The sequence below is a fragment of the Mauremys reevesii genome, linkage group 2 (assembly GCF_016161935.1).
Source record: "Mauremys reevesii isolate NIE-2019 linkage group 2, ASM1616193v1, whole genome shotgun sequence".
In the NCBI taxonomy this organism is placed as follows: Eukaryota; Metazoa; Chordata; order Testudines; family Geoemydidae; genus Mauremys; species Mauremys reevesii.
In genome coordinates this window covers 215,481,132-215,498,161 of record NC_052624.1, presented here as the reverse complement: position 1 = coordinate 215,498,161, position 17,030 = coordinate 215,481,132, and the positions used below count along the sequence as shown (strand labels likewise).

The following is a 17,030-nucleotide window of genomic DNA, read 5'->3' as shown; positions in this document are numbered from 1 at the left end:
CTTTCTCTTATTTACAACTGACTTTAAGTGCAGGTTCATAAATGTTGTTATCCTTTTATGAAATAAGGTGACCTTACCAAATAAAAACTATTTTAGTAGGCTGGTTCCATTTTGTTAAGCTTTTCAGTTCACAAGAACAAAGCAAAACCTACTGTGGAACAATAAGTGAGGTGCAGTTCTTCTTCGAGTGATTGCTCCTATGCATTCCAGTCAGGTGTGCGCGCTGCGCGTGCACGGCTCTCCGGAACTTTTTTACCCTAGCAACTCCGGCGGGCCGGCTGGCGCCCCCTGGAGTGGCACCGCTATGGCGCCTGTTATATACCCTAGCCGGCCCGTCCGCTCCTCAGTTCCTTCTTACTGCCCGTGATGGCCTGTTGGAACTGTGGAGTGCTCTCTGTCCTCCACAGCCCTAGCTCTCGCTACTGTTCTCTGTATATAGTTCGTTAGTACTTAGTGTAGATAGTTTTCATAGTTAGTTAGTTTTCATAGTTAGTTAGTTAGGTTTTAGGATAAGGTTAAGGGGGGTATCCCCTCCCTTTCCTCCCCTGGTGCGGGCTCATGCCCAAAGCACCGGGCTTTAAGCCCTGTGCATCGTGCCAGAGGCCTATGCCAGTCGGGGACCCGCACGACGCCTGCCTCCGTTGCCTGGGCGAAGGACACCGAACAGATAAGTGTTCTTTCTGTTCCGCCTTCAAGCCGCGAACTGGGAAGGAGCGGGACATTTGATTGAAACAACTCCTAATGGAGGCGTCGCTCCAGCCCCCGGCACCGTCCGCGCCAGCACCGAGAGCTTCATCGATGCAGAGCGCACCGGCGGCACCAAGCTGCTCCGGCACCGTGGCCCCACAGCCTCAGCCAGGGCTCCGAAGACCCGGCACCGCTCGCTCTCGCCTTCTAAAAAACACAAGCTGGCGAAGGCACTTGCTAAGGCCCGCGCTGAGGACTCAGTGAAGACGATTGCGCCACCTGCGGCCCCTGCGGTGGCCGTGCACAAGACGTGCACCGGGCCATTGACTCCGGCGCCGCAAGGGCCGTCGAGTCCGGCATCGCCACGCTCCCCGGCACCGACCGTGGTCGAGCCCCGGCTGCCATCTACGCCGGAGACATTCTCCTCGGCGCGCGAGCTAATACAGCTCATAGAGGCACCGAGCCTCCGGCACCGCCGGCGCGGGCTGTCGTGTCAGCAGGAAAACCGGCCAGGATGCTCCGGCCGCCCTCTCCGGACAGACGGCACGGACGACGCTCCCGCTCCCGGTCACGTTCCCGGTCCCGCCGTAGATCACCGTCCCGTCGATCGTGATCTCGGCACCGCTCGCCATCGCGGTACCGGTCGCCGTCTCGATGTCGGTCGCAGTCCCGGTACCGCTTGTCATCACGGTACCGGTCGCACTCCCGGCGTCGCACAAGGTCCCGATCGCCGTCGCGTTGGCACCGACAAAGGTCCCTGTCCAGGCACCGTTCCCGGCACCGTTCCCCGCGCAGCCGCTCCCGGCACCGCAGGTCCGATTCCTGGTCGAGCTCCCGGCACCGGTCGAGCTCCCGGCACCGCGGCACGCGTTGGTCTCGGTCACCGTCCCAGTACCGTGAAGACCGGTACCGATCCTCGGCACCGTCCGGGACCGGATTGCCTCAGTCGACGGCGCAATCTATCAGCGCCTCGGCACCGCCATGGCCATCCCGCTCTGCATCGGTCGCCTCCACAGAGGACAGCACTGACCACCTTCCGCCTACCCCGCACGGTCAACCTCAGGGGGCACAGCAGTGGGGATTCTGGGTGCCATGGGCCCAGTACGAGACTCAGGGGGTGCCATTGCCCCCGAGAGCCCCTGCTTCCGAGCGCAGGGTACCAGAGGCGACGGTTAGCCGACCGCCCCCTTCTCCTACACGTGAGCCTGACCGCGAGGGGACCATGCAGCCCGACCCAGCCGACGAACAGTCCGCAGGTCCTTCGACGGAGGTCGCTGTTCAGGGCTTGTCCTCGTCGTCCTCACCAGACGAGGCGGTGGCCGCAGCGTCTACCAAGGAGCCTCCGCCTATAGACCTGAAGGCCCATCAAGACCTGCTTCGCCGCGTGGCGATGGTTATGGCTCTTCCGGTGGCGGAGGTTCAGGAGGACGAGGACCCTATCACTAACGTCGTCGGTGCAGAGGCTCCCGTGCGAGTGGCGTTACCGTTTGTGTGAACAATACAGAAGAACGCCACCACACTTTGGCAGACGCCTGCGTCCATCCCTCCTACGGCTCGTGGGGTCGAGCGCAAATATTCAGTCCCCCCCACGGGCTATGAGTATCTCTATACTCACCCAACCCCGGACTCGTTGGTCGTCCAGTCGGTCAACGACAGGGAGAGGCACGGTCAACCTGCCCCTGCGCCCAAGTCGAAGGACGCGCGGCGAATGGACCTGTTAGGCCGCAAGAGCTACTCGGCGGGCGGCCTACAAATGCGCATCGCCAACCAGATGGTCTTCCTCGCCAGGTACGTCTTTGACATCATGACGTCCCTGGCAAAGTTTACAGAGCTCCTGCCAACAGCCTCCCGCCAGGAGTTCTCGGCAATGTTGGACGAGGGAAAGAAATCGTCCAGGTCCTCCATCACGGCCGCCCTCGACGCTGCGGATTCGGGAGCTCGGACCTTAGCCTCCAGCGTGACAATGCGGCGCATCGCCTGGCTGCAGTCCTCCACCCTGCCGCCGGAGGTGCAATATACATTACAGGACCTGCCGTTTGACACTCAGGGGCTCTTCTCCGAGAAGACTGATTTCCGGATCCAGACCCTGAAAGACGGTCGCATTGCCATCCGCACCCTAGGGATGCACACGCCGGCACCACAGCGCAGGTCCTTCCGGCAGCAACCCCCCCGGTCCTTCCACCAACAACGCTACCGCCCGTACAATAGCCGGCGACCGGCTCCAAATCGCCATCGTCCTTCCGGCAATAGGCGTAGCCAGGGCCAGGCCTCTTCCAAGGCCCCTCAGGGGTCCAAGCTGGCCTTTTGATGGGACGCACGAGGACGGCCCATCACTCTCCCTACCCCTTTATTTTACAACCGCCTTTCCCATTTCTTTTCGGCTTGGTCCCACTTAACAACGGACAACTGGGTGCTTCAAATAGTCCAGTCGGGATACCGCCTTCAATTTGTTTCGCCCCCGCCTTCCCACCCACCCTCCCTGTCCCTCTTCAGGGACCCCTCTCACGAGCAAGTCCTCTTACAAAAGGTCCAGACTCTGTTGAGCGTGGGTGCCATAGAAGCAGTGCCTCAAGACAGGCGGGGCAGGGGATTCTATTCCCGCTATTTTCTCATCCCCAAAGCGAAAGGGGGGCTACGTCCTATCCTGGACCTTCGCGAGCTGAACAAGTACCTGCTCAAGCCCAAGTTTCGCATGGTCACCTTGGGGACCATCATGCCCTCTCTGGATCCGGGAGACTGGTTTGCCGCCCTCGACATGAAGGACGCCTACTTCCGTGTCGCAATCTATCCTCCCCATCGACGTTACCTCCAGTTTGTGGTCAACAACGCCCACTACCAGTTCGCCGTGTTGCCGTTCAGGCTCTCCACCGCACCGAGGGTGTTTACCAAATGCATGGCAGTGGTTGCCGCAGCCCTCCGCCGTCGTCAGATACATGTCTACCCGTATCTCGACGACTGGCTGGTTCGCGGACAGTCTCGACAGCTGGTAATGGGCCAGTTGACAGACATACTGTCCCTCTTCCGGCGACTCGGTCTCCTAATCAACACCGAGAAGTCCACCTTGATCCCGTCGCAGTGGGTGGAGTTCATTGGAGCGGTCCTCGACTCCTCGTTGGCCCGGGCCTGCCTACCGCGATCTCGACATCAGACGATGGTCTCCCTCATCCGGGACCTCGTCTCCTTCCCAACCACGACGGTGCGCTCCTGCCTCCACCTCCTGGGCCACATGGCATCATGCACGTACGTCACCGCGTACGCGCGGCTTCACCTCCCCCCATTCCAGTCTTGGCTCGCGTCGGTGTACCGGCCGCATCGAGATCCCATCGATATGGTGGTCACAGTCTCCAGGCCAACCCTCGAGTCCCTCAACTGGTGGCTAGACCCGGAGATTGTCTGTGCGGGAGTCCCGTTCCATCCTCCTCGCCCGTCCGCCACTCTGACCACGGATGCCTCAGCACTCGGTTGGGGAGCTCACCTGGGCGACCTTCACACCCAAGGCCTGTGGTCGCCCCAAGAGCTCGCTCTGCACATCAGTGTCCGCGAGCTGCGAGCGATCCGTCTGGCCTGTCGCACCTTCTGCACCCACCTGCAAGGCCGCTGTGTGACAGTGTTCACGGACAATACGTCAGCAATGTTCTACGTGAACAAACAGGGCGGAGCCCGCTCCTCCCTCCTCTGCAAGGAGGCGATGCTCCTGTGGGACTTCTGCATGACCCACTCCATTCACCTAGAAGCGTCCTTTCTTCCGGGAGTACAGAACACGCTGGCCGACCATCTCAGCAGGTCTTTCTTCTCCCATGAGTGGTCTCTCCGTCCCGACGTCGTGCCCACAATCTTCCGCAGGTGGGGGTTTCCCCAGATAGACCTATTCGCCTCCAAGGCGAACAGGAAGTGCCACCTGTTCTGCTCGTTCCGGGGTCACGCACCGGGCTCCCTGTCGGACGCCTTCCTGTATTCCTGGAAGGATCACCTTCTCTATGCCTTCCCTCCCTTCCCGCTCGTCCACCGAGTGTTACAGAAGCTTTGGAGGGACAGAGCCACCGTCATTCTCGTAGCTCCGGCCTGGCCGAGGCAACATTGGTACTCCCTGCTGCTCGAGCTCTCCGTTCGGGATCCCATCCCCCTTCCGTTGTGGCCGGACCTCATCACTCAGGACTTCGGCAGACTCCGCCATCCGAGCCTACAGTCCCTCCATCTTACAGCTTGGTACCTGAGTGGTTGACCCACGCAGAGAGGGACTGTTCGGCAGCAGTACAGCAAGTCCTGCTAGAGAGCAGAAAGCCTTCCACTTGCTCCACCTATCTGGCGAAATGGAAGCGGTTCGCGCTCTGGTGTGACCAACGAGGCCTCAATCCCTTCGTAGTCCCTGTTCCTACCATCCTGGACTACCTCTGGTACCTTAAGGAGCAAGGTCTTGCGGTCTCCTCCTTAAGAGTTCACCTGGCAGCAGTGTCCGCCTTTCGTCCATCCGTGGAAGGTCGGTCCATCTTCTCCAACCAGATGGTTTCCCGCTTCCTTAAAGGCCTGGACCGCTTGTACCCGCCGGTGTGGCGTCCTGCCCCGACCTGGGATTTGAACCTCGTGCTGGCCAAGCTGATGGGTCCCCCCTTCGAGCCCTTGGCCACGTGCTCCCTGCTCTACCTCTCCTGGAAGACGGCCTTCCTCGTCGCCATTACATCAGCAAGGCGAGTCTCTGAGCTCCGCGCTCTAACGGTTAGTCCGCCATACACCGTCTTCAACGGGGACAAGGTGCAGCTTCGACCACATCCAGCCTTCCTCCCAAAGGTGGTGTCGGCCTTCCACCTCAACCAGGAGATCTTCCTCCCGGTATTCTTCCCGAAGCCGCATGCCTCGCCTCGGGAGCAACAGCTGCACACCCTCGACGTCCGCAGGGCGCTCGCTTTCTACATCGAGCGGACTAAGCCCTTCCGGCGTTCGCCCCAGCTGTTCGTGGCGGTTGCTGACCACATGAAAGGTGAGCCGATCTCCTCCCAACGGATTTCCTCCTGGGTCACAGCGTGTATCCGGACCTGCTACGAGCTTGCTCGTGTGCCACCATGCCGCCTCACCGCTCACTCCACGAGGGCGCACGCCTCGTCGGCTGCCTTCCTGGCCCATGTCCCTATCCAGGACATCTGTCGAGCGGCCACCTGGTCTTTGGTCCACACCTTCACCTCCCACTACGCGTTGGTGCAGCAGTCTTGAGACGACGCAGCCTTCGGCTCCGCGGTATTGCACTCCGCCACGTCTCACTCCGACCCCACCACCTAGGTAAGGCTTGGGAATCACCTGACTGGAATGCATAGGAGCAATCACTGGAAGAAGAAAAGACGGTTACTCACCGTAGTAACTGTTGTTCTTCGAGATGTGTTGCTCCTATCCATTCCAGACCCGCCCTCCTTCCCCACTGTCGGAGTAGCCGGCAAGAAGGAACGGAGGAGCGGACGGGCCGGCTAGGGTATATAACAGGCGCTATAGCGGCGCCACTCCAGGGGGCGCCAACCGGCCCGCCGGAGTTGCTAGGGTAAAAAAGTTCCGGAGAGCCGTGCACGCGCGGTGCGCACACCTGACTGGAATGGATAGGAGCAACACATCTCGAAGAACAACAGTTACTACGGTGAGTAACTGTCTTTTCCCAGCTTGAGTAGACATATATGCATGATCTCTGCTCAAACTAGCATGCTAAAAATAGAAGTGTGATTGCGGCAGTACAGGTGGTGGCTTGGGCTAGCCATCCGAGTATGTATCTAGGGCCTCAGTCAGGGTTGTACTTGTGGCTAGCTTGTGCCACCATGGCCATGTTGGTGTTTTTAATACATAAGCTTGACCAGAGCTAGTGCATTTATGTTTATCTGAGCTGGAAATTACACCTCTCAGCTTGCAGTGTAGACAGGGGCTGCTAACAGGGAGTTTCGCAAGGGAGTTCAGAAGGGGAGTGAGAAGGGAGCGGGGGTCCCTTGCTGGTTCTATCTGTTTCCCTTTATTCCCCTTAAAACCTATAAGCCAAACTACATTCAAAACTTCTTGCTTTAAACAACCCTTTAATTAACTAGGAGACAATGCTGGCAGAAGCCCAGCTGCAGAGTGGGGGCTATCCAGTTTAGTGCATGTATGATTACCTGCCATGTGGGCGGATGGCATGTGTGTGCATTCGGTGCAAGGCGCTCCTGGCCGTCAGAGACCATGTGCGGACTTTGGAGGCCAGGGTGATGGAACTGGAGGAGCGAAGAGAGGCAGAGAGGTATATTGAGGCTTTCCGGGACACTGTAGAATTGTCCCACCTCCGGTCAGGCAGCCCCTGCACTGTTGAGGAGGATGAAAGGCCCAGGGAAGCAGAGCAGTCAAGGGGAGCAGAGGGAAACCTTCCCATAGTTGGGACCCTCCTTCCAGATGGTGCTGAGGTTGCCTCTTGCATTGAGGTTACCTCTCCGGGGGAGGGAACTCCGTTTCTAGGAAAAGGCAGGTGTTAATAATGGAAGATTCGATCATTAGAAACGTAGATAGCTAAGTTTGTGATAACCGGGAGAACCGTATGGTGACTTGCCTGCCTGGTGCGAAGGTTGCGGATCTCTCGAGCCATCTGCATAGACTTATGTGTAGTGCTGGGGAGGAGCCGGTGGTCGTGGTACATGTAGGTACCAGTGACATAGGGAAGGGTAGGAGAGATGTCTTGGAGGCCAAATTTAGGTTCCTAGGGAAGAGACTGAAATCCAAGACCTCTATGGGGGCATTCTCAGAAATGCTCCCAGTTCCATGCGCAGGGCCAGGTAGGCAGGCAGAGCTTCAGCGTCTCAATGCGTGGATGAGACGATGGTGTAGAGAGGAGGGGTTTACATTCATTAGGAACTGGGGAAACTTTTGGGATGGGGGGAGCCTATACAGGGGAGATGGGCTCCACCTAAACCAAAGTGGAACCAGACTGCTGGCACTAAACATTAAAAAGGTTGTAGAGCAGTTTTTAAACTAGGAGATGGGGGAAAGCCGACTGCTGCAGAGGAGCGTGTGGATCGGACAGAGACTTCTCTTAGGGGAGAGTCTGATGATAGAGAATCTCCAGGTTATAGTCAGGAGTAGAGGATGGAAGAGGATAATGTAAGGGCCAGATCAGATGATAAACATTCACATAAAAAAGATTCTGATTCATCAGAAAAGGGCAGACAAATAAACAGTGACAAGTTTTTAAAGTGCTTGTACACAAATGCTAGAAGTCTTAAAAAAAATAAGATGGGTGAACTAGAGTGCCTTGTAATAAAGGAGGATATTGATATAATAGGCATCACAGAAACCTGGTGGACTGAGGACAATCAATGGGACACAATCATTTCTGGGTACAAAATATATCAGAAGGACAGAACAGGTCGTGGGGGGAGGAGGAGAGTGTCACTATATGTGAAAGAAAACGTAGAATCAAATGAAGTAAAAATCTTAAGTGAATCCACATGTTCCATAGAATCTCTATGGATAGAAATTTCATGCTCTAATAAGAATAGAACATTAGGGATCTATTATCGACCACCTGACCAGGACAGTGATAGTGATGATGAAATGCTATCAAAATTAAGAACTCAATAATAGTGGGGGATTTCAATTATCCCCATATTGACTGGGAACATTTCACTTCAGGACGAAATGCAGAGATAAAATTTACCGATACTTTAAATTACTATTCCATGGAGCAGCTGGTACAGGAACCCACAAGGGGAGAGGCAACTCTAGATTTAGTCCTGAGTGGAGCGCAGGAGCTGGCCCAAGAGGTAACTATAACAGGACCGCTTGGAAATAGTGACCATAATATAATAATATTCAGCATCCTTGTGGTGGGAAGAACATCTCAACAGCCCAACACTGTGGCATTTAATTTCAAAAGGGGAAACTATGCAAAAATGAGGGGGTTAGTTAAACAGAAATTAAAAGGTACAGTGACTAAAGTGAAATCCCTGCAAGCTGCATGGGTGCTTTTTAAAGACACCATAGTAGAGGCCCAACTTCAATGTATACCTCAAATTAAGAAACAGAGTAAAAGAATTAAAAAATTGCCACCGTGGCTTAACAACCATGTAAAAGAAGCAGTGAGAGATAAAGACTTCCTTTAAAAAGTGGAAGTCAAATCCTAGTGAGGCAAATAGAAAGGAGCATAAATGCTGCCAAATTAAGTGCAAGAATGTAATAAGAAAAGCCGAAGAGGAGTTTGAAAAACGGCTAGCCAAAAACTCCAAAGGTAATAACAAAATGTTTAAGTACATCAGAAGCAGGAAGCCTGCTAAACAACCAGTAGGGCCCCTTGATGATCGAGATACAAAAGGAGCTCTTAAAGACGATGAAGTCATTGCGGAGAAACTAAATGGATTCTTTGCTTCAGTCTTCACGGCTGAGGATGTTAGGGAGATTCCCAAACCTGAGTCAGCTTTTGTAGGTGACAAATCTGAGGAACTGTCACAGATTGAAGTGTCACTAGAGAAGGTTTTGGAATTAATTGATAAACTTAACATTAACAAGTCACCGGGACCAGATGGCATTCACCCAAGAGTTCTGAAAGAACTCAAAATGTGAAGTTGCGGAACTATTAACTAAGGTTTGTAACCTGTCCTTTAAATCAGCTTCTGTACCCAATGACTGGAAGTTAGCTAATGTAACGCCAATATTTAAAAAGGGCTCTAGAGGTGATCCCGGCAATTACAGACCGGTAAGTCTAACGTCGGTACCGGGCAAATTAGTCGAAACAATAGTTAAAAATAAAATTGTCAGACACACAGAAAAACATAAACTGTTAAGCAATAGTCAACATGGTTTCTGTAAAGGGCAATCATGTCTTACTAATCTATTAGAGTTCTTTGAAGGGGTCAACAAACATGTGGACAAGGGGGATCCAGTGGACATAGTGTACTTAGATTTCCGCAGAAAGCCTTTGAGAAGGTCCCTCACCAAAGGCTCCTACATAAATTAAGCTGTCATGGGATAAAAGGGAAGGTCCTTTCATGGATTGAGAACTGGTTAAAAGACAGGGATCAAATGGTAGGAATTAATGGTAAATTCTCAGAATGGAGAGGGGTAACTAATGGTGTTCCCCAAGGGTCAGTCCTTGGACCAATCCTATTCAATTTATTCATAAATGATCTGGAGAAAGGGGTAAACAGTGAGGTGGCAAAGTTTGTAGATGATACTAAACTGCTCAAGATAGTTAAGACCAAAGCAGATTGTGACGAACTTCAAAAAGATCTCACAAAACTAAGTGATTGGGCAACAAAATGGCAAATGAAATTTAATGTGTATAAATGTAAAGTAATATAAAGCAGTCGTTTAAAGTATCGAGAAATTTTGTCTCAGCATTTTGTCCTGAGGTGACTTGTTCCCAGTCAATATGGAGCTAATTGAAATCCCCCACTGTTATTGAGTTCTTAATTTTGATAGCCTCTCTAATTTCCCTTAGCATTTCATCATCACTATCACTGTCCTGGTCAGATGGTCGATAATAGATCTCTAATGTTCTATTCTTATTAGATCATGAAATTTCTATCCATAGAGATTCTATGGAACATATGGATTCACTTAAGATTTTTACTTCATTTGATTCTTCATTTTCTTTCACATATAGTGACACTCTCCTTTCCTTCCCTTCCCCCCCCCGCACGACCTGTTCTGTCCTTCTGATATATTTTGTACCCCGGAATGATTGTGTCCCATTGATTGTCCACCAGGTTTCTGTGGTGCCTATTATATCAATATCCTCCTTTATCACGAGGCACTCTAGTTCACCCATCGTATTATTTAGACTTCTAGCATTTGTGTACAAGCACTTTAAAAACTTGTCACTGTTTATTTGTCTGCCCTTTTCTGATGTGTCTGATTCTTTATGTGAATGTTTATCATCTGATCTGGCCCTTACATTATCCTCTTCCATCCCCTCCTCCTGACTAAAACCTACAGACGTACCCAAAAAGGTCACCTAGCCCCCAATCATGCAAAGCCTTACACACACAATTCACTTTATACATGGTATTGGTCCTTTTGATGACTATTAATGGAAAACTGTGAAACTGACTGTACAAAGTGAAGTCAGACTCAGTTTTTGCTGCCTCCCATTTACCCCTTCCACTCCCCGGGTTAACTATCATGTTCTCTTTTAGTTGTAGACATTTTAGGGTCATATCTTGTAACTGGATCCACATGTTTAGACCCTATACTCACACTGAATCCTGTTTGAAATTAGTCAGTTTCTGTGCATTTCCAAGGATCTGCCTGCCTGGATCCATTTGTAAAATCCCACCTCTAAGCGTTGCTTGTAACAGTAGCAGACCAAAAAAATCCATACTGGACTTTGAGAAGTGTTCTGAAACAAGCATGCTCCAATATGTGACAAATTTATAAACTACTCTGAAATTACCTCTGTTGGAGTTGGATAGTAATGCTGTCTTGTGAAAAGTTGACAGCAGTTACTCTTTCTCCAAGTGACAGTGGAGCTGTTTTTCTGTGAAAGTGAGACCACTATTATTCTGACAAGTACCTTGATTAGCTAGGTATTGTGATGCACCCCTTGTTTGAAGTTGGAGGGGTTAGTTAAACAACTCTATCAAAGTGCCTGAAAATCTCAGTTCTTTATGACTTATGTTTGATTTTATCTTGTTAGTTGCATAGCATAAAGCTTATTTTTGTTTTGCTTTCTTCCTAATATACTAGCTGCTTCTGCAGAAGAGATGATGAAGAAATTTGTGTCCTGGGACACTGAGAAGCACCTGAGCTTTGCTGTACCCTTTGCAGACATGAAGCCAGTCATCTACTTGGATTTGTTCTTGCCTCGTGTGACTGAATTAGCTCTATCTGCTAGCGACAGGCAGACTAAAGTATTGCCATTGTTCTGTTTGTTTTCATTATTAAATAATTGTCAGCTAATGCTTGTAAAAGATCTACTTCCTTTGTGAAGGCACTTCTGTTTTTGACTAAATCTTAGACTGTAACATGGATCCTTGATGCAGCTCTATAATCATGTTGCTCTCCACGCTACAAAATAAGTTATAGAACATAGATCCTTTGAACTGTACTGTACAGCCATGTGCTTCCATGGTTAAACTTGTAGTGAAAATGAGGGTTTAAGGTGGCTTTCTTTTTGTGTTATCTGGCCTCCTTCCCTGGCATAATATGCAAGCTTGTATTTTACCTCTTTATGGGCCCCAGTGCAGGAAAATAATTAAGGACATGCTTAAGTTCTTTGCTGGGTTGGGATCATGGTTTTCAAAGAAAGACGAGGCCAGTAGGAATCCGGCAATGCATGGCTATGAATGGTTTTCAGTAATGTGTTTTCTCCAGGTCATAAATTCCAAAGCCAGAAGGGACCATTGTGATAATTTAGCCTGACCTCCTGTATAACACACAGGCCATAGAACTTCCCCAAAATAATTCTTAGAATGTATCTTTTACAAAAAACATCCAAAAACCCCCAATTGTGCACAATGAAATGGGAAGCAATAACTTGCTATGAAAAACTGGGATAGTATCTGAATTACTTCGTGAGCACAGCATTGAAGTACTTCTTAGTGCCATATTTGTTGCTAGTATGAGGATGCAGTATGGATCAAAACAAGTTCATTAGCATTTATTAGTGACAATAATTTCCCCTACCCCCATTCCTTGCTTGTGTAAGTAACTGGTACATAACAAAAAAAGGCTGATCAAACCTTTATTGCAGGTTGCAGCATGTGAGCTCTTGCATAGCATAGTTATGTACATGTTGGGGAAAGCATCTCAAATGCCAGATGGACCTCCTGGTTCCCCACCCATGTATCAGCTGTATAAACGAATGTTTCCTGTACTGCTTCGGCTTGCCTGCGATGTAGACCAGGTAAATACATTTATTTGTTTGTGTCTCCTACTGAAGCTCACACTTTGTACTGTTATATCTTAGAAAATTCCTTTCTAGCTTGGTTAAAAGCATCTAAACTTTGGAATACATTTATTACATTATGTAAAACATTATGGCACAAGCTGCTGCTTTATTTATTTATTTATTTAATAAATACTTTTGTTTACTGAGATCCTTATTCCCCAAGCTTCCAAAGTGGAAGACAGAAGCTTCCTAGAAAAGTCCAGTGATGGACTGCAATACAGATTAATTCACAGGAGTATCATTAAAGGAACAGTCTTCTCTGATTCATTCTAAGAGTTTTCCAAAGTAGGAGTTCTTGATTTCTATAGCAAAATAAGTTAATTTTGGGAGGGGGGAATTAATCATTCCAAATACAGAGTTAGTGTACAGCTGCCATGCTCCAGAGAAAAAATACATGAGGCACAATTTGTGATATTTGTTATCTGGTGGTGGTGATATACATAGAAGCACACAGAATTATAACACCCTCCAGCCAAAGATCTTGAAGCACATTAACCTTCACATCCCTTGTAGGAAGGTATTATCATCCTCATCTTACAGATGGGGAAGCTGAGTCTCACAGAGATTTAAAATATCTGAACATATAAGGTTTTTCAGTTTCTGAAATGTTTCATCCTATAAAGGAATTATGTCTTCCACCAGCTGAGTTTCTCTTCCAGTGCACCAAAATAAAAAGATTAGACATCAAGTCTAACTAATTGCTGGTGTAAATGTGGGTACAGCTCCACTGAAGTGAGTGGTGATGTGCCCAATTATAGCTATGCAAGTCTGAAGTTAGTGTGCATGGGGCCAATATGGCATCCTCAGTCTGTGTGACGTTTTCTCTATTTTTAGATCAAATAGACTTTGCATTTTGAAAAATATGTAGAAAATGACTATACCAATTGAAGTAAAGCCCTCTTTGTAGACATTGATCTACATTAATTACATCAAGGTTGAATTTGGCACATTTAAGTTCTTTAAATGCTCTTTTCTGTCAATATGTCAATATTTGGTAATATTTGACATTCCAGTAAGAGTGTTAAAATCCAACAACATGTTAAATAGTAAGGCTAAAAAGATGCTACCCCCCCACCCACCACCAAAATGAGTATGGTTTAAAAACCAGATAAATTACCGACCTGCCTTCCTTTCAAAGGCTGGTTGTATGCACCAGTGTCAACCAGAAGGTTGTGGTGTGTGATGTCACTATGAGAGTGAGAATGAGCTTGGTGAGCTCTTGGCTTTGAGGACCTGAAAAGGGAAAACAGATTCTTGATGATTCCCAGTCAAATGCTTCTTTTATCCTTGCTGTTGGATAGATGAACCTATAATTATGAAGTTATTGGCTTTTCACTCATTCACTTTTTACAGACTCCTCTTTTTTTTTTAAATGTTTTTTTTCATTGTCAAATGAAAACAAACTAGAATATAAATATATATTTTAACCTAGTGGGTGGTGGTTTTCATCTCTTCAGGTAACAAGGCAGTTGTATGAGCTTCTAGTCATGGAATTGATTCACTGGTTCACCAACAACAAAAAATTTGAAAGTCAGGACACAGTAGCATTGCTGGAAGCTATTCTGGTAGGAAGTTGGTTTCTCTTTTTATTATTATTGTTGTTGTTGTTTTGTTGTTCTTGTGTGATGTCTTTTAAAAAGTAAAGTATGATCTGCTAAAGGAACTCTAACAACAAATATACACATTTTACAGACCTTCCTCTCATGTAAAGAAGAAATCCAATTTATTACTTTCTTCCGTAAGCCATCTTTATTCATTATTACACTTCTACCCTGATATAACGCGATCTGTTATAACAAGAATTTGGACATAACGCGGTAAAGCAATGCTCCTGGGGGGCGGGGCTGCGTGCTCCGGCAGATCAAAGCAAGTTTGATATAACGTGGTTTCACCTGTAACACAGTAAGATTTTTTGGCTCCTGAGGACAGCGTTATACCGGGGTAGAGGTGTACTTACTTTTATGTTGGGCTTTATACTCCTGTGAATCCTTCATCTTTTTTTTTCACTTGACAATCTCTAAATAAGTCAAGTATCTTGAAAATTAGCAAGCATATTGTTAATCTTGGAGAGATCCTAGCTATCCTTTTCATGATCAGTGTGTACAAGAAAGTACTAAAATACGGTTTTGTATAGGCTGTTTGAAAGTTTTCTACAGCTGTTATTCAGGCAAACGTTTAACTACTTTTTGCACCATACTGATTAATTAAAAGTTATCACAGTGGTCAGGTGAATGGAATTGTTAACCAAAAGAACTTTTTCTCCCATTTGTTGGGTATTCAGCTGAAATAGGTATTAAACAAAATACCACCCAGAAATCGTCTGGTTAAATACCCTTTTTCCATTTGGCTCTTAGTATATACTTCATTAATACTGTGATGTCATTGTACTAGTTCTCCAGTTTTTTATAAACTTCCAGGGGCAAAATGGGTAGACAAGACTCTGCATTTCAAATAGAAACTACAAGCAGAAAAAAAATCTTAATTATTTTTGCCCCAAACAAACAAAATTCCAGATACTTTTATATATTGTGAAGATAAAAAAGGGGACCAACCTCCCTTCCCTTTGTAGATGATCTGTGAAGTACTGTCTTAATGCAGGAAGTCAGTTTAGACTGGTCAAAGGGTATTGTGTCTGGATGACTTCAGTAAGGAATTTTACTTTTAATCTAATAAAAGCTTACTCACATGCACCAATTTTCTCCTCCCTGCCCCCTCATGCACAAACCTTTTGTTTGTTTGTTTGTTTGTTTGTTTGTTTGTTTGTTTGTTTATTTATTTATTTATTTATTGAGCCATTTATACTGTGCATTATTTTTTCTTTATGCTTATTCTTATATTTATGTCCATTGGAATAATACATGATATTTAGCACTTATATCTGAGGTTCTCAAAGCCCTTCACAAACATTAATTGAATAGATCTCATCTACCCTACAAGATGATTCTGATAAATATTGTGCCCTTCTTAAAGATGGGAAGATTGAGGCTTGGAAGTTAACTTACCCAAAGTCATGCAGCAAGCCTCTGACAGCACCAAGTTTAGAACCTTGTTCTGACTGTCTAATCTAATTTTTCTAGGTTCTTATCAGATGCCTGTTACCATAGTATCTGAGCACTTATTAATAAATAAATAAACTTTAATATAAGACAGAGTCTAAGTGGCATAGATTTTTTCCCTCTACCCTGGAAGATTGTTGGAGGCTTTTTCCAGACATTTATTCTTTCCAATTCTTCGCTTTATACATTACATTATTCTGTGTCTCACATATCCTTTCATCTGGGCACTAGAGTGAAAGTAGGCCTGTAACGGAGAGGGAGAAACCTACTTTTGTATGAAGTAGAAAACCACAGCAATGCTAGCCTTGAAGCTTATACTTCTTGTAATGAAACAGTCTGCCCTTAATTTCAGGATGGGATAGTGGATCCTGTTGACAGCTCTTTGAGAGACTTCTGTGGTCGGTGTGTTAGAGAATTTATGAAATGGTCCATTAAGCAGACAACGCCGCAACAGCAGGAGAAAAGTCCAGTGAACACCAAGTCACTCTTCAAGCGACTGTACAGCCTTGCTCTTCACCCTAATGCTTTGAAGAGGCTGGGAGCAGCGCTTGCTTTTAACAACATCTATAGAGAATTTAGGTGAGCTGAAAACTTGAACAGTAGCTAAGCTAGAGTAAAATAAGCAATGTTAATATACTAGAGGAGAGAGACATTTTGAGAAGAGAACCCAGGTTTTTATCCACTTACACTGATGTTGCTTGATGCTGACCATTAATATGTAAAGAAGCTGTATCAATGGACCTCTTAAGACCAAATACTGTGAGTGAAATTCACTTGACTCTCAGCCTAAATATTTGGGTTCTATGTGGGGTGGAGAGCAGTGAGGCTCCCACTTTCCATCCCAAAGCCAGATAAGAATGATAAGTTATTAATAGTTTTGTTTTTGTTTTTAAAGTACCACTTTTAATGATGGCTAAGTAATTTTTCTCGTTTGCTAATAATGGTCTAAAATATTTTTGCAGTCTGTTAAGAAGTTTCTTTGTTCATTTGAAATGTGGCACTATTTTGTTTAACTTATTTCTAAATTTCATATTTGAGTTTCATATTCACTTGTCTATTGCTACTCCTATTCATGCTTCTTAGCATATTTGCTCTGTTCCTCATTTTTTAGGGAAGAAAATTCTCTAGTAGAACAATTTGTGTTTGAAGTATTGGTTGTGTATTTGGAAAGTCTGGCCTTGGCCCATACAGATGAGAAGTCACTAGGTGAGTTGAAACTGATTTATTGTGAAATGGAACGAATAACCCATCCCGTCTCTCATCCTTTTAGATAGCTAATGAAACAATCTTCAGTAAGCCAAACCATGATATTGAAGTTGTAGGTAAACTACAGTGCAGTTCCCTTCTTACCAGAGGATAAATTATTTTCCATTCTGAGTGCTCCTCATTAAATTGGGTTTCTGATTTAC

General features: G+C 47.1%; 1 protein-coding gene across 8 annotated transcripts in view; it reads left to right on the top strand.

Annotated features, from left to right (window-relative positions):
- PRKDC (protein kinase, DNA-activated, catalytic subunit) overlaps nt 1-17,030 on the top strand; it is a 167,138-nt gene that overhangs the window by 37,331 nt on the left and 112,777 nt on the right. For all 8 annotated transcript variants that reach the window (XR_005595057.1, XM_039527362.1, XM_039527361.1 and 5 more), the window contains exons 24-28: nt 11,362-11,525; nt 12,368-12,520; nt 14,023-14,130; nt 15,974-16,200; nt 16,733-16,827. Coding sequence is in view for 7 of the 8 variants with exons in the window: in XM_039527362.1 (XP_039383296.1) it covers nt 11,362-11,525; nt 12,368-12,520; nt 14,023-14,130; nt 15,974-16,200; nt 16,733-16,827 (747 nt within the window). In the remaining variant the exon portion in view is untranslated. The remainder of the gene's footprint in view (nt 1-11,361; nt 11,526-12,367; nt 12,521-14,022; nt 14,131-15,973; nt 16,201-16,732; nt 16,828-17,030) is intronic.